Source organism: Impatiens glandulifera, chromosome 1, assembly GCF_907164915.1.
Source record: "Impatiens glandulifera chromosome 1, dImpGla2.1, whole genome shotgun sequence".
Classification (NCBI taxonomy): domain Eukaryota; kingdom Viridiplantae; phylum Streptophyta; class Magnoliopsida; order Ericales; family Balsaminaceae; genus Impatiens; species Impatiens glandulifera.
The window spans coordinates 42,467,000-42,486,176 of NC_061862.1; the positions used below are offsets into that span (position 1 = coordinate 42,467,000).

Consider the following 19,177-nt stretch of genomic DNA (forward strand, 5'->3'; position numbering starts at 1 on the left):
GTGGACGGAGGAAGCATTAAAAAGCTTTGAACTTCTCAAGAAAAAAATCACGGAAGCTCCAATTTTGCAACTTCCAGATTTCGGAAGGGTATTTGAAGTAGATTGTGATGCTTCTAACGTGGGGATCGGAGGAGTTCTTAGCCAAGAAGGCAGACCCATTGCTTTCTTTAGTGAGATGATGAATAACTCCCGATGCAATTATTCAACATACGACAAGGAGTTTTTTGCCCTTGTTCGTACCTTGGATCATTGGCAACATTATCTACTACACAAGGAGTTTGTTCTCTTCTCGGATCATGAAGCATTGAAGTACTTGAACTCACAACAAAAGTTGAACCCGCGACATGGAAAATGGGTCGAGTTTCTGCAAGCATTCAATTTTATGATCAAGCACAAGTCTGGCGTGCTAAATCGAGTGGCGAATGCTCTTAGTCAAAGACATTCTTTGTTGTCTACGTTGTAGTTACAAGTGCTTGGATTTGAGGTGATAAAAGATCTCTACAAAGATGATTTGTACTTCGGCAGAATTTGGGAGGAATCTTTAAAAGCTCCATTCAAGTTTTTCTTGATTGATGATGATTATCTCTTTAAAGGTACATTATTATGTATTCCAGATTGTTCATTAAGGTTAACAATTATCGATGAGGCACACAACGGAGGTCTTGCGGGACACTTTGGAAGAGAAAAGACTCTTACACTCGTACAAGAAAATTTTTATTGGCCACGTATGGATCGAGATGTCAAGAAGTACATAGAGAGGTGTAGAGTGTGTCATATTGCTAAAAGTCATGGGCAAAATACGGGTTTGTACACACCTTTACCGACACCATTATGTCCATGGGAAGATGTGAGTATGGACTTTGTTGTTGGGCTGCCACGCACTCAAAGGAACAAAGATTCGATTATGGTGGTCGTTGATCAGTTTTCAAAAATGGTGCACTTTATTCCTTGCATCAAAACAATGGATGCCACTCACGTAGCTATTCTTTATTTTAAAGAGATTCTGAGGCTTCATGGCATTCCAAAGACAATAACCTCTGATCGGGATTCAAAATTTATGAGTCATTTCTGGCGAACGCTTTGGAAGAAACTTGGAACTAAACTTCAATTTAGTTCTTCTCACCATCCACAAACTGATGGACAGACAGAGGTTGTAAATCGGAGCTTGGGAAACCTTTTGAGAAGTTTGATTGGAAAGAATCCTCGCCAATGGGATGAGGTTTTGGCTCAAGCAGAGTTTGCTTACAATCGATCATCGAGTCAAACTACCGGGTCGAGTCCGTTCGAGGTTGTTTATGGTAAGAATCCCATCACTCCCATAGATCTAGCTCCAATACCTATTACTCATCATATAAGCAAGGATGGAGAAGATCGTGCTAAGGATATTAAGCAATTGCATGAGAAAGTTCGTCAAGAAATTATCAAGCACAATGAGAAATATCAAAGGGTGGCGAACAAGCATAGAAAGCGTTATGTTTTCAATAAAGGAGACTTGGTCTGGATTCACTTAAGAAAGGAGCATTTTCCTCGAGGTCGACATGGAAAATTACAGCCTAGAGCTGATGGTCCTTTTAGAATTTTGAAGAAGATTGGTGATAATGCTTACAAGGTGGAGTTACCAGGAAACTATGATGTCTCAACCACGTTCAATGTTTCTGATCTTTCACCATACATTGATGATGAACAAGTTCCAGATTCGATGTCGAATCTTCTCCAACCGGGGGAGAATGATGCTGGAATTGGGAAGCCTCAAGAAGTCAAAAAGATAAGATCAAATTAAAGAAGTGTGGTGAAATTCAAATAGTCACTTTTGGAGATCGACCGTCATAATATTTAATTATCTAGTAGTAAAGTTTATTCACTTCTTTTTGGAGAGTTGTTCTAACTTCTTAGTTTTGCCTATTTGTAGGCCTTTTATAATCGTGAAAGAACTCACTTTTGATATAATAATTACTTTAAGCTTTAAGCTTGTTAAGAAGTTTATCTTCTATTTATCTTGCTCTAAACTCTTTTGGTGGATTCCTAGAGTGAAGAGTATCGATTGATTTCTTGTGTTACTTCATATCTCTCTAATTTCTCGGTATCAGGCGGCAACGACTTTCTTCTTCCTCCAGTAGCATCAAAATTAGAGAATAAAAGCAAGAGGATTAAAGAAGAAACAAAAGACAGATCTACGCTTATTGGTGAAGATAACTTATATCCTCCAACATAATCTCAAACTCCAATTACAAACCCTAAACCCTAGCTCTGATACCACTGTTGGGTGTGAATGCGATTGGAGTTTGACTTAGTCCTCTTGTTTATCAATTCTGTTGCACTAATATCTCACACAAAGGAGGCAACCCTCTCACTAGCATCCAAACACCACAAAGGAATTTGACATCTACCTCCCACCAAGAGAGTAGTATCTATTTATATTATTAGGTCAAGTCCAATAAGCGGGTTACTAGAGATTGAACCAACCAATACCCAACACTAAGTAAACGTTTATATTTAGGGTTGAGCATATCTTGGGTTGAATCAAACTTCAACCCTAATCCAAAATATTAATTTTAGTAAGTTAGTTTGGTTTGAGTTGAGTTTGGGTTGGGTTGAATTTATTTTGGTTTGGGTTAGAGTTACCTAAATTAACTCAAATTAACCATAACCTAACCCAAATAAAATAAATTTAATTATTATCTATTTAATTAGTCTACAGAATTCACGCTTTTCTTATCACTATATTGTTATTTGACCTTCTCATTACTTAGGAAAAAGAAACAATCGGTGAAACTTACACTCAAATGAGGATAAAAAAATAATTTTTTATAAGTTATTAATAATATATTTATTGTATAAAGTTCAGTAATAGAAAAAACAAATCACAATGTAAAAGCATATAGACTATCAATAACACATCTCTTTAATATCTAGTTTAGTTTTAAAAATAAATAAAGTTGACCATAATCCAGACATTGTTTATTCATTCCACATATTATTTCATCGATTAATTTATTAATTAAAATATCAAACGGATAAAAAACATATTAAACATTTCATAAACGTGTTAAATAAATCAAAACGTGGTAAATGTCTCAAAAGTATATTAAACGGGTCAATGACGTATTAAACAAGTCAAAACAAATTAAATAATTGTTAAACGAGTCAAAAAGAGATAAATATTTGTTAAACGGGTTTAAAAATGTTAACCAAATAAAAAACGTATTAAACTGAGAAAATAAATCAAATAATTGTTAAACGGTAAAAATGTGTTAAACGAACCAAAAATATTTTAAATGAGTCAAAAATGTAATAAATATATTAAAAGTCAAAATTTAATTTTGGTTACCCTAAACCATACTCCATCCAACCCATATTAATAAATAATATAAGTTAAATAATGATTTAACTAAATTTACATTTGCATATAATTTGGGTAAAACGAGTTAGATTTATCCGTTTGCTTACAAATAATTATATTCAAATCATTATACATATATTCTCTTGAAAAAAAAACTGATAAGTGCTGTATACTAATGCTGATTGGCCATTATGACAAGAAATGGCAAGAAAATTTGGGCTAATATGTACCTATAATACCTTCAAATCTGCTGTTTGTTTCAAATGATATGTTTTATGATGTATTTACCTTCACAAAAATTAATTATTTTAAAGAATAAGTCAAAATTAATAAAGAGAAAGAAAAATACACATATTTTATAAAAGTGGTATAAAGTGATCATTAATTTTGGAAGAGTAGATCTTATCTCATATAATACACACCTCCAAAAATTACCAATTCATAGGCAAAAATTATTCTTGAAATGGGGGCAGTTATTCAAAAGAAAAAAGAAAAAGAAAAAAAAAAGCAAGCAACCCATGTTGGTTGTGACTTGTGAATATCTCAAAGTTGTTCATCTTTCATTCATTAGTTGAATGTACATTGTGTTCAATCAAATCTGATAGCAAGACATGTGTTGGGTTCCTCCAATGCTTCAATGGATGCATTCCGTCGAACTCCTTGCGGGCATGTGTTAGAGATGAAGACAGACTGAGACACACATCCAGCCAAAAGCCTCCTAGCACTAAGCCATCAACGTCTTTGCTTCAGTGTTTCTATCGAACACCTTGTGAACTTGAAGGACCTTCAACAAGTAAAAAACAGAAGCCACGACCAAAGATCTGAATTATGAGAACGACCCTCTACAGTCAGTTCAAATAAGGTCTATATATAGTGTTTGAATAATTTATGCAGTTAACACTTAAAAGAGATGTCGAGACACATTCAAGAACTTTCAAAAGGAAAATAGAATGGGGTGATCTCCAAGGAAGAAGATACAATTTGTTCAATTGAGTCCTTGGATTAATTGTCTAGTAAGTGCAAATTGGGTCCTTATCTTGTTAAAAGTATCGTGCCTATTTGGTTAGTTAAAATTTTCATTATTATATATTTTTTATTTTTTGAAAAAACAACTTAACTCGTTATTTCATAAAAATGTCTAAAAGTTAAAAAAAAATGTCAAAATCAAAGCTTGACAGTCTATACATTTGATTAAAAGATGACAAACAATGACCTTAAAATATCTAATTAGAAACAAACAAACAAAAACTAAAATAACAAACAACAAAAGTATACCTGACCTATAATTTTAAAATTCTCATCCTATTACGAGTTTTCTCAACTATTACATATAATTATGTATGTTTGTGAATTGTGTTAACTTTCTTTACTTAGTTAACTTTGCAATCATTTTATCTTAATTACCATCAAAATTTATTTTTTTTAAAAACTTTTTATAACAAGATTTATAAATTTATCAAATTTTCTTTTATTTATATTTTCTATCTAAAATAATTTTAATTAATTCAATTACATTATTTTATATCAAATAAAAAATATAATAATTTTAATTAATTCAATTACATTATTTTATATCAAATAAAAATATTTTTTTATTTTTAAAATTTTTAAAATTATAATTTGTAATGATAACTATAGATATCATAATTTTAATTTTTTAAATATTAATTTTTAAAAAGTAGTTAAAAGTTAATTGAACTTATAGTAAGCCACCTAAAGTACAAAATCACTAATATATAATGATGGGTCTCTCTCAGCTAGCACTTAGTACATGCTCAAAAACTTCTAGAAACATTTGAAAAAATAAAGTATATATGTACTATCTTATTACAAAATACTTTAGATTCTTCTAGTGTTCACTCAAATAAAATATGTGACAATGAAGATATAATTTATTATATGTTATATCAAATATTATGATTAGAAACTTGGGATGTATATATAAAAAAACATAGACAAGCATCTCCATGCTACCTTAATCCAATTTCTTTCCATCTCATCAAAAATTAAAAAAAAAAAACATAGAGACTCATTAAAGATATTGGATTTATTCCTTCAGGATGTGTTTGTTAGATAGTATTAAACTGTAATACGAATGGTAAATTTAGTTAATTGTTTGATTGATTATTTTATATATCTTTATATAAATAGTGTTTGAAAATCATATAATTTGTATTTCAAACTAGTTACAAGTTTGTACCTAGTAAAACCTATTACCTATATAAATAAATATATTTCATATTTACCCTTATATTTTTACTTTTATTATTTTCTTTATTTGAAAGCCCTATTTTTACATTTACCCTTATATTTTAATTATATTTGTTATTTACATTTTTGTAATTACAGTTTGATGAATCTATATAAAAAGTTAATGTATTGATAATTTACTCCCTCAATTTTAAAAATGTTAAAATTATTTTAAAAAAGTATTATATATAGATTCTATTTAAATATATATAATATTAAATAAATACATTTTTAAATAAGTTATTGGTGCTATAAAATATATAAGATAATTTAATATATTATGGTAATTTTATTAATTATGTGAGTAGTGTGAATAGTTTGATTCTCAATTATTTTCCTTATCAATTAGATATATTCTTAAATTAGGTAAATGAAAATTAGTTATTACTAAGTTAAATGAAAAATACTTATTACTAAGGTCATGATTTAATATATTGGTAATAAAGTTGATTATTAAATTAGATCTAGAGAGTTTAATATTTTTTCATGAACAAAAAAATAAGAAAATTATAAGTAATAAACAAAGTTTCAATAACACAAAATATATTTAAAATAATAAAAAAATACATGAATGAAAATATAATAATATAATTAAAATTAAATAAATATTAATTTAACAATTAAATTTATATAAATATAAAGGATAAAATTGTCTTTTACATTTTATACAACATTTTTATACTACCAACCAAACACAAAATTATAAAATCTATACAATTTATAACTCTCTTATACTTACAACCAAATACAAATAACATATATAATTTATACCTTTTAATACCCCTTTACAACTTATACCCCTTATAACTAATACATATATAACTAATACCATATAACAAACGCTACCTCGACACATATAAGTAATAGGAATATTTTATAATATATATCTTTAGCAAAAACGTAAATAAATAAATAAATAATTAACAAAAAAAAAAAAAAAAAAAATCCACCCTCAAATCAAAAGCTTCTAGAAACGAAACATGAACTAATTCTCTTTAGCTTGAATGAAACAAAAGAATTATTGAAATGCTTATACATAATGAATAATATCATATATATAATTTCAGAGCTTAAATTAATCTTATCCTAATCCTTTCTTTTGAATGATACAACAAATACTATTTATTTTATAATAAGTCGTGACACGACACAAGATTAATTAGGGATCTAACAATAATAATACTAATAATAATATCTTTTTGCTACTTCTGACAACTGGATAATAACTAATCATACTTTATATATATCATTAAGCATTTTTTCTTATGTACGGAACATTAGTTACTGCGTTGAATGAGTAATTAAGCTTCATCCTAAATTTAACTTTGATGTTAGGGTTAAAAGAAATAATAATAAGTTTTCATCAATCACTCAAGTCGTCCTATATAAATAGATCTTGTTTGGATTGAGTTATTCAAATAAACAAATTATTTAAAAAATAATAATCGGTGACTATTTTGGAAAAGAGATGATTTTTTGGGTAGAAAAATATTTACAAAAGTATTATATATAATAATAAATATTAAAATAGAGAATATTTTATTATTTTGAATAATGAATTAAATAATGTAATAAAAAATTAAGAAATGATACAATATTTTAAAGTTATTTTTATTTAAATAATTTATACCAAAAATCCTTAACTACACTAATTTAAACCGATTCCAACCATCAACCGATTGTACGACACCATTTAAGCCAAATATAAGATGTATTCAAATGACCGAATTCATAATATATTAATTAATGTTATATTTTTAAATTTTTTATAAATATATCAACTCAATTTTACGTATTCTTTTTCATTTGAAAATTTATTTGAAATTATTATTATTAATAATTTTTACTCGATTTTGTTTTCTTAATTTTTTTAAGAATATATTGAATATTCGAATAATTTATAAAAACCGACTAAGATTAATATTCAAATTAATTATTAATTACTCCATCATCTATTACTTTAATAATTAAGTATATACACCACCTGGTTAAGGTCCATTGGACCTTTACTGGCTTCCAAAGATGAGCCAGCACCAACATGCCACTTATATTATTATATAAATATATTCCATAAGATATGAATAATAATATTCATGGGCAATGTTTTTGTTTTAGAATATAAAAATCCCTACCTCAATACGTGGCCTTTTTTCTCTTTTATTTTTTCAAGGACTCATTATTATTTATTTATTTTTAATTAGATATCCCAATATTTTTTTATTATAGTTTTGACTAATTAATTGAAAAAGGACTAAACAGTGAACTTAGAAGATCTCATTATATCCGAGCTTTTAATTATAATCAAATTTATAGTACTGAACTAAAACTTCAGTAGTTAAAAATATTATTTCACTTTATCATAAATCAAAATACTAATATATTTTATTTAAATTATTATTTTTTATTTTATTTATATATATCAAAATATTTAAAGTTTTTTACCAAAAAAATTAACAAATTCTTTAAATCATCACTAATTATTAAATTTTTTCTCTTCTTTCTATGTTTTTCAAATAACTCCATTCAAACAAGCCCTTGATTATTTCAATAACCCAAATCTAAATAACATAATTTTACTCTCTCACTCTCGTTTATCACATCACTAAATTTATTAACTAAAATACTAAAATGTCATATATTTTAAATTATTATTTATTATTTTATTAATATATATTTACATATTTTAAGTCTTTTTACGAAAATAATTTTTTTCCTCCTTAAAATCATTCAAAATTATTATTTTTTAAATAACTCAAACTTATTCGTACAAACTTTGGTCTAAATATTTTACTTTTAACTGCTAGCGTAGTCGGGAAATTTGAGTAAATGACCCCAGTAATAGGCTTAAATGGAGAAAGTGTCGGCGCATAAATTAAATAGCGCTGGTGACTCTCTTTTTTTTCTGACGAAAATGCCCTTATTGCGTCACGCAACCTGAGGTTGCGTGACGCAATTTTTTATTTTTTTATTTTTAAAAAATTTTAATTATGAATTTTTTTTTGGAAGAAAATGACTCAGTTGCGTCACGCAACCTCGGTTGCGTCACGCAACCTCAGTTGCGTCACGTAATCGCGTCACACAACCTCAGTTACGTCACGTAATCGCGTCACGCAACCCCAGTTGCGAGACGAAAAAATTCATATCGCGATTCCGATTACGTCACGCAACCTCCGACATAGACAAAATCGTTCAAAAACAGTAAAAGGGATCACCAGCGATTTTTTTAACCTCTGCACTTTCCGCATTAAACATCTTTTTGAAGGTCATCTCCTCAAATTTCCTAGCGTAGCCTAGGTTTATGTTTCTTTGGAGCTTCAAAGTTTTTTTTATAAATATTCAACTATAATCAAATAAAAAAATTTTATCTATCAGAATTACACCACTTAATTCATTATCAAAATATTTAATAAGTTTTGAATAATTTTTTTGTTTTACTTAAATTTTTTAAAAATCAGTTTTTTAAAACTTAATAATTATTTGGATAAATAAAAAGGTGTCGGTGAAATGAAAAATATTTGATATTCAACCCAAATACCTATTCTCAAACCCAAAATGCAGTAAACATCCCATCAAACAGTAATTCATCTCTAACCCAAAAACCCAAACTCAAACTCAAAAGAATATATTCTCAGAATAATTCCTTTTTATAATAATTTTTAATTTTTTCAATATTATCTATATATTTATCTAAAATTACAAATTGAACCCATAACTTTACAACAACTTACTAATTACTTTTAAATTCTAATTATAAATCAATTATTTATACAACTGCATCAAACAAATTAAACATTATTAAATAAACACAAATTACATTTCACAAAAAAAAAATACAACAAAACAAACCTTTTAGATTATTGTACTTTTTCGATTTTTCTACGTGTTTTATTTTATTAAAATTGTTTTTATTATTTATTATTTTTTTTTATCAATATGGTTTATTATTATAAATTTATAATACTTTAAAAAATATAAATATAAACAAATTTAAATATAAGTTAATCATATAAACAAATTAAAATTATCATTAATTAAACATATAAATAAAGTAAAATATAAATAAATTAAAATATAAATAAATTATATAAATAAATTAAAATATAAATAAATAAAATAGGTAAACAAATTAAAATATAAATAAGTTATGTAAATTAATTAAAAACAAACTAAAAGGACTAAAATAAAAGTTTTGAAAACTTTTGAGTATGTGAACAGTGTCCCTGCAAATTTGGGTATGGAGGAGAGAGAGAATTTGAAGGAAAACTCAAAATGCAGTTGAATTTGCAGGTAGGTTGGAGGGCTAAAACCTATTATGGAGATGGGTTTGCAGGTGGGTTGGAGATAATCTTAGGGTAAAAACTACACAAACACAATATCAAACAAAATTGCCGTTTGATCTTTGTTTTTTTTTTGTTTTCCTAGTTTTTTCTTAAAAAATCTGTTTGATTAAATTTTATAAAAAAATAATTATTTTTATGGTTTATAAACAATTACCCCTTAATTTTTCTCCTACATTGAATGATAAATTATTTTTAAATAATTAAATAAAAGGTAATTTTAATATTTTGATTAGGTGGTTGGGTTTTAGATAAAAATTCCTATAAAAAAAAACCCAAAAATCCAAATATCAAACAAGGCCTTAGAGAGACGTGTGTGACTTGTATATTCTGGTTGAGGACAAAATAATGATTCGAAAGGACATGTAAATATGTAATTAAGTGATAGGAATGTAATATATAGTTAGGACTTGGGACATGTGGACATATTATTATTATAAATATGAAGAGACAACATTCACAGTTTGAGTGTCTAACATATGAAGGCAAATAGCATCATTAATTTAAGCTAGAGAGAAATGGCAGAAGAAGAAGAAGAGAAACATACAAGGTTTGTGGGAGTCATGATAGAAAAAGAAGAAGAAAAAGGGTGGAGAAAAGGACCTTGGACTGCAGAGGAAGACAAGCTTCTCATTGAATATATCAATCTAAATGGTGAAGGAAGATGGAACTCTGTGTCTAAGCTTGCAGGTATAATTAATATATAACCAAAATCAATATCTTCATCTTCTTCTTCTTAATTAAATTTGCTTTCTCATAAACAGGGTTGAAAAGGAATGGAAAAAGTTGCAGGTTGAGATGGGTGAATTACTTGAGGCCAGATCTTAAAAGAGGCCAAATCACCCCACAAGAGGAAAACATCATCTTGGAGCTTCATGCTAGGTGGGGAAACAGGTAACTAGCTAGTTAAGGAATTTAATTTATGGATAACATTTTGATTACTCAAACTAATATACATATATATATAGGTGGTCCACGATAGCTAGAAGTTTGCCTGGTAGAACTGATAACGAGATTAAGAACTATTGGAGGACACATTTCAAGAAGAAGCCCAAAGAATCTACAAATAATTACGACGAATTACATTTTCAACAACATCAACAATATGTCAACCAAATGAACATGAAGAGGATGATGTTTTTACTCGACCAGAATTATAACACGGAGACTGAGACATATGTGTCCCAAAACCAAGACACAACCACAAGTTACCAGAATATTACTTGCCAAGAAAATGGCTTGCCAATAATAACAACACTAACTGATCAGACAAACTTTGAGGAAAGCATCTTCTGGGAGTTGAACGATGTTTTTAGTCCAATAAAGCTGGTTTAGCGATTGTGTGATGTAGGGCGATTTTGTTATTTGATCGGATTTCAGTTGTTTTGATCATCTTACTTTTTTGCTCTAAAATATTATTAACTAGAACATAAAGATTCACATTTCCCACACCAGTGTGATTGTTTGAAAGCCTTTGAGAATTGTAAACTATATCAGAATATATATGGGAAATCGATTATGTGATGTAGCAATTTTGTTGTGTTGTCAATGCCTTTCTATTCATCATGATTAAAATGTTTACTAGTAAAGAAAATGAGAACATATCAAGTTAAAGTTGTTTTGGTCCTAATTCTTTATTTTCCGTAAAGAAAGTAATACAAGTAACAATTTGTCCCACATTTCTCAGAAATTATTTATTCTTACTCTATATATAGAGTTAGTTAAACAAAAACACTCATGACCTTACTTGAACCTGATCTATTTTATATATGATTGAACAAAAAAATTGTTATCTGTTTTTCTTTTGACTATTTATATAACCAGACCAGTTATTTTATCCTTGCAATCCAACACATGTTTTTCTTTTTGCTCACAATGGTGTTCGAGGAATGCAGCTATTGAATGATTATGTTTTTTTACTTGTTGAAGAGCCCACGTGTTCACGGAATGCACCATGGCTGGAGCCCTGGACGGATCTATCTATAAGTTCGGGTGGGTTGAAGCCCATTCCGAGAAAAAAAAAATATATATATTTTTTTACAATAAAAATTATGTGATATTACACTAATATTGTTAAAATGTTCGGTGCTTATTTAATTTTGTGTTAATTTAAAATATAAAATGTTATTTGTTTAGTTGTAAGTTCGAAATATATGTACATATAGTGTTTTAAATTAACACAAAATTAAATAAGCACGGAACATTTTAACAATATTAGTGTAATATTACATAATTTTTATTGTAAAAAAAAATATATATATATCCAAATTAAACACTGCTCTCGACCGACAATCCGGACACTTTAAAAATTAAGCATCATTATATATATATATATATATTTCTTAAAATTTTATACAAATATTACTTCTTTTGACTTTATATATAAAAAGACGAGTTATTGAATCATTTCAATTCAACACATTTTTTTTTTCTGCCCACAAGATGTTCTACAGAATGTAGTTATTGAAAGTTGAAATCAAACACATGTATTTTTTACTTGTTGAAGAGCCCACAAAGTGTTCGACGGAATGCACCATGGCTGGACGGATCTATCTATATTACACCTAATTTCTTAAAAAAAATTCTACAAAATTATGTGATTTTACTCCTTTGGGCTTTTTATATAACAAGACAAGTTATTGAATCATTGCAATCCAATAGATTTTTTTCTTTCTGCCCACAATATGTTCGACTAAATGTAGCTATTGAACGTTGAAATCAAACACATGTTTTTTACTTGTTGATGTTTAAGAGCCCACAAGGTGTTCGACGGAATGCACCATGACTGGATGGATCAACCTATGGGTTAAGCCCATCTCGAGAATTTATTTTTTATAAAAATGATGTGATATTATCCCTAATTTTTTAAATTTATTTTATAAAATCATGTGATATTCCTTTTGGCTCTTTATGAGTTATTGAATCATTGCAATCCAACACATGTTTTTCTTTTTGCCCACAAGATGTTCGATGGAATGCAGCTATTGAACGTTGAAATTAAACACATGTTTTTTTTTTACTTTGTGATGTTGAAGAGCTCACAAGGTGTTCGACGGAATGTACCATGGCTGGACAGATCTATCTATGGGTTCAGCTCATCCTAATAATTTTTGTTTTCGATAAAAATGATGTGATATTATCCCTAATTTCTTAATTTTTTTCTACAAAATCAGGTAATATTACATTATTACTCATTTTGGCTCTTTATATAATTAACAAGACGAGTTAGTGAATCATTGCAAATTTGCAATATGCAGCTATATATTGAAAGTTGAAATCAAACATTTTTTTTTACTGCCGGATCTATATATGGGTTCATCCCATCCCGAGAAAAAAAAAAATTGATAAAAATTATGTGCTTAAAAAGTTTTTACAAAATTATCAGTTAGAGATTTTTTTATGTGATATTACCCTAATTCTTAAAAAAAATCTACAAAATTATGTGATTTTATGAGTTATTGAATTATTGCAATCTAACACAGAATTTTTTTATTTTCTTAAAAATTTTCTACAAAATTATGTGATATTACTCCTTTTGACTCAATCCAACACGCAATCGGGCTTCAATAATGTCTCATCCTTTATGATGATTATCTTACAGCTTCCTAGATGAGAATGTTGTAACTGTAATTATTATCATAATCATTGAAACTGTGCTGCTGTTAAATTCATTAAAAGCTCATTTGAAAACACTTATTAAGAAAAGTATGTGGTACTGGTGAGTTCAAGTTCACATATAGTACTTTTTCAACTCATAAGTTTGCTAGCTTGCATCTTCACACATATCTGATTTTTTTTCACAAGATAAACAAGCAAGGACTCCTGCACAATCCCAAGGGTAGTGAAAAATGTGAGAGAAGATGAGATTCTAAATTTGCACCACAACATATATTAATACAAACACACTGACAGACAAAACACGATTTACAACACCCAAAAGTAAAAATACAAACATATAAAAGAGTAAAAACACAGTAGAGTTACTCAGATTGTTCGTTCACTAAAAGAAAACATCAAAAGCACTACAAACAAATCACATAAAATTGGTTTGTTCGACACAACATTGTCAAAGTCAGACCCTTACCCCAGTCACACCCTTAGGTTCTCCACCGCCTACTCCGGTGCCTGCACCATAATCATCTCTGTAACCCGGTCCATACCTACTGCTAAAGGTACCAGCATGAAGCACAAGCAGTTCAAGAAACTGGGTAATTGCCAAAATTATTATAAACGCCTCCAATATCTTTAACCTCCATCCTCTCCATCCTCCCACACTTATTTCCTTGCATGCCAATCTATGTACAATTTTTTGTTATGTTTTTCACAATATTAATGAATCAATGCAAACAAATACTTACCCAAACGCAAGCATGGTGACGGCCCAAGCAACCAAAGAAGAGGATCCAGCGGCGGCGAGACTGTCATTCCTCCAAGCCCTGATATGTGCTCCTCCAGCCATTTTAGAAACTATTCCGACCACCGCCGCCAACATTGCAAACGTCAGGAAGAATGGAGTAGCTCCGTTGCCACCGAAACCTGCATTTATTTTAATTAATAATTGTTCATAAAGAGAGAAATATAATAAATATATACTTACTGGGATGGTTAGTTTGGCCATTGATGTAACGATTGATACACCAACTGGCGAAACCCAAGACGATGAAATACATAACTAGGTTGAGAAAAAGTAATGGTGCCGCCATGTTCCTTCCCATTGTCGCCATGATCGATTTTGTAATTTAGATTTAGGTTTAGATTTAGAACAGAAGCAATATGATGAAACGGTGGTGATAAGAATAATCTTTATAGTAGAGAGCTGGTTACAATTAAAGAAATGGACATATGATACGTGTCATTTTTTCCTTCTTACTGCATGCCTTATGCTAACATGTGGCGGGACACGTGTTCTCTTCTCTTCAAAATGAAAACAAAAATTATAATCTAAATCGGCGGGTGTTGTTGTATATCCAAACAAATAGATATTTTTACCATTTTATTATTTATTTATTTATTTAACTAGGCCAAACCAATTTGATTTACCCGGTCGGCTATACGTAAGTTTTAGAGATATCCCACATTTTTTTTTTAGACGGTTGTATATCACAACATTAATTCATATATTTCATATGAATAAATTATACACCCAACTCTAATATATTAATAATTTTTTATTATATAGAATTCTATTGGATGAATTAAATATGTATATATATTTGTTTGGATTGAGTTGGTATAATAATTTAACAGTTTAGTTTGAATGTTTATAAAAAATGTGAAAAAATTGAATCAAAATAAATAATTATAAATCGAACAAACAAAACCTGACCGATTTAATTGACAATTTAGGTATAAAAAATCAATGGTTTAACCGACGATCAATTGGATATTAATTATTTGTTAGTATTGATAAAAGATAGGTATTAGTTTCATTTTAATTTTGGTAAGTTAGATTTGGTAAATCAGATTCGCTCATTTTCGCTACAAAATTTATTTATTGTTTAATTTATTTTATATAAAATTTAATTTATTAATTCTTCTTAACTATTATAAAACTAAGAAAATATATTATATTATTAATATATATTTTTTTTGATGATACGTGAAGTCTAACTAATTTATATATTTTTATTTTTTTTAAATATTTTGTATCTAAAAAATTATAAATTAATCTTATAATTAATTATTTTAAAAATAATATAATATTATTTTAAATAATAAAATATAAATAAAATGAAGAGATATAAATGTTTAAATTTTTGTTTTTAGATAAATATTTATTTTTGTTAAAAATAAAATGTTAAAATTTATATTTATTATTATAATTAAATAAAATTATATAAGTAAGAAAAGAAAAAATAAGAAAAAAGGAAAAAAAATTAAAAAATAGTTGAGAACGTATCCTTAAATGAACTAATCCTTATTATTATTTCTCAATTTAACAAATTAACCTACTTCATTTATTCCTAGTTTATTTTTAAATTTTAAACTAATTTTTTTATATTTATTTATTACATTTAAACTCATTATATATATATATATATATATATATATATATATATATATATATATATTTAAATTATTATTTTTATAAATTTGATATATTTAAATTATTATTTGTATAAATTAAATTATTTATATTTTGATATATATTTAAATTATTATTTTTATAAATTTAATTATTTATATTTTAATATATATACATATATATTTATATTTCAATTATTAATTTATATAATTTTTTAATAAAAAATCAATAAATTCACCGATTACTTCAACAATTTTAAAAAAAAAATAATCTCTATCACTCTAACAATATATTTAAATTATCATTTTTCATAAATATTTACTCAAAATAATATTTTATATGAGTATTTTAATTTAACTTTTTACTTTTGTTGTTTATTCACAACAAATTTATATTTTAGTTAATTTTTTTATTATAATGTCTTCATCTCAAATTCTTATTAGAATCTAGTTCAAATTTCTTTTATTATGTTATATTTTTATAACAAAAAATTATTATTAGTAAACTAATATAACTTTTTCATTGAGTTATCTTTTCTTAACAAATTTTAATTATGATTAATTTAGTCTACGAGATAGTCAACGATGTCATACAAAACATAGTCAACGATGTCCAGAGTAAAATCGTCAATAATTTAGAGAAAGAGAATTATAGTTGTTTTTATGAATAATTAATTATTATATGATTATGGTTAAGGTATTTTAAATTTATTAGTATTTATCAATTATTTATGAGAATGATAAAGTAAATATTTATTATATTATATAAAAAATAATTAATATATATATATTAAAATATAAATAATTAAATTTATAAAAAAATATAATTTAATTAAAATATATATCAAAATATAAATAATCAAATTTATAAAAATAATAATTTAAAATATATATCCAAATATAAATAATTTAATTTATATAAATAATTTAATTTATATAAATAATAATTTAAATATATCAAATTTATAAAAAAAAATAATAATTAAATATATATATATATATATATATATATATATAATAATTTGAGTAATAAATGAGTTTGAATAGTAAAATATATTAGTTTGAGAATAAATGAACGTACATATTGAGAATTGGTTCTCTAAAGTGTATGAATCTCTACATATATTAATTAAGTGTATGAATCTCTACATATATTAATTAAGTGAAAACCTACAAAGTAGCAAAGGTAGAAAGGCACGATCGGCACGGGCGACATGATATTGTCCTGCATCGTAAATTATTAAATCGGCGTTGAAATCACCATTAATTAAAGAAAGCACGATTGGTACAAGCGGCCTGATCATCAAGTGTCTCTAGTCTAAGGTTTCTTGTGCATTTGTAAGCGCCACTGGAATTTGCCATCGATTGCGTTTATTTGTGATCATCTTTTAAGGTTTATGCAATTACTTTATTTCTGCCATTATGGAGAAGGGGAAAACAAAAGTAATAAATCTAAAGAAGCTAGGGAGTTTGTACTAGAAGGAATTAAGGAAGCAGTAGTCAAAGAAATTGAAAGAATTGTTGAAGAAGTCAACAAAGAACAACATGATAACAACACAAGTAACAATCTACTCCAACTACTACTGGGAAAATTCCTATAAAAAAAATGCAGGAAAATAGGGGGATAATGAAAAAGATTGGAAGATATGTTATAATGAAAGAACTCATTTGTTTGACTCAAGAATTAGATTACAAATCTCCTTATGCATGCCAAAAGGGAAGAATTTGTCATTAATAAGGAGAAAGCACAACAAATTACAATTTAACTCAACATCCACTATCTTCAAAACTAGAATCTGCTGAAAAAAGAAGAATATGAATAAATTTTTCAATGGTCAGTTGCTACAATGAAGGAGATGATGAAGACTCCCAAATCTAAGTCATATACTATCAGGAGCAACTCGACATAAAAAACTAATGAAGTCTGGAAGAACAAAAATGCAAAAAAGTAAGAAGATCATGCCTATAAAGAGAAAATTTATTTTGGGCAATACACAGACAAAAATGGAGGTACAAAATTCTCCATTTGAATTTATATTGTCTACTGAAGTAGTGGAAAACTATATAAAGTAATGAGAAATATAGTTGTCGGAAACTACATAGGGAAAAACAGAGTATCCTTCCCAATTACTAAAGAGGCATGGTTGAAGTAATGGGAAGGAAAAAGGTTGGAGAAGATTTCAGCAAATGTCTGTGATTTAAATTTAATAAATTTAAGAAGTGATCTAATTTGGAGAAAATTTTAAGAAATAAACATATTGAGTAAGGCAAAAGAAACTGCACATATATGGTTCTAGAATATACTCTAGAATATACATGAACATATGTACAATTATGAAGCTCTTAATCATTTTGCAGGTTTATTAGGTAAACCATTATACATGGACTCAGTTATTTTTTGGAAAAAAAAATGGGACAACGGATTAAGTATGTAGCTCGCAAATACACTTAACTATTTAACTAGACACATAACTTTTCGCTTGACGGGCTCGAACGCAGGAACTTTGGGTTAGTATCCACCTCTTTCATGGACTCAATTATTGAAGGAGGAAGATCAACATGTCAGTCCAAAATTTTATTTGGCTAAGGAAGGAGATCAAAAAATTCATAAAGGTCAGAAACTAAAGATGCGGAAAAATGAGAGGTGCCTATAATCAAAGAGTAAAATATGGTTAAAGAACATGAAATAAAAAATAAAGAAAATTATGTACAAGAAAAAAACAGTACAAAGAAAGAAGTGGAACCTCAACCTAATCATGCTCAATAGATAGTTGATGAATCGCAATCAAATCAAGTTGAAGTGGTTGTTGATGAAAATAGAGAGGAGAATACTTAAACTAGTCAAGAGAAAGAAGAGAGTTTAAAGGTTGATACAGAGGACTACAAAGTTGTTGAGGATTTCAAAGTTGAAGCTGAAGGAAATGAATACAATAATCTAGAAATTCAAGTTGAGAACAACAAGGTGAAGAGCCCAAAAATTTTGAAAAATAATTCTTTCTATCAAATAAGAATGAGTTCATATAAAAAAAATCAAAATGAGAATATGCAGTATTCATCAACCTCTTGAGTTCATCCATTTTTCATTGTAAGAGAAAGACATGAGGAAGAGGAAGACAACATATTGATATAATAGGTTGATATGGAAATAAAATTATGATTTGATACAATTTATAATCTCTGTTTGTATGTTTGATTACTAATAATCAGGTTCTTTAGGGTTGTTTAA

General features: G+C 27.4%; 2 protein-coding genes across 2 annotated transcripts; one reads left to right on the top strand and one right to left on the bottom strand.

Annotated features, from left to right (window-relative positions):
• Positions 1 to 10,419: 10,419 nt before the first annotated feature.
• LOC124921460 (MYB-like transcription factor EOBII) lies at positions 10,420 to 11,473 on the top strand. Its single transcript, XM_047462126.1, has 3 exons — positions 10,420 to 10,617; positions 10,692 to 10,821; positions 10,896 to 11,473. Exons 1-3 carry the CDS (start codon positions 10,446 to 10,448, stop codon positions 11,260 to 11,262), a joined length of 669 nt encoding a protein of 222 aa, XP_047318082.1. The 5' UTR covers positions 10,420 to 10,445; the 3' UTR covers positions 11,263 to 11,473.
• A 2,526-nt stretch (positions 11,474 to 13,999) lies between these two features.
• Positions 14,000 to 14,675, bottom strand: LOC124922374 (membrane protein PM19L). Its single transcript, XM_047463107.1, has 3 exons — positions 14,525 to 14,675; positions 14,286 to 14,463; positions 14,000 to 14,222 (listed from the first exon to the last, which is right to left on the bottom strand). The coding sequence occupies exons 1-3, from the start codon at positions 14,649 to 14,651 to the stop codon at positions 14,000 to 14,002; spliced, it is 528 nt and encodes a 175-aa protein (XP_047319063.1). The 5' UTR covers positions 14,652 to 14,675.
• Positions 14,676 to 19,177: the final 4,502 nt, after the last annotated feature.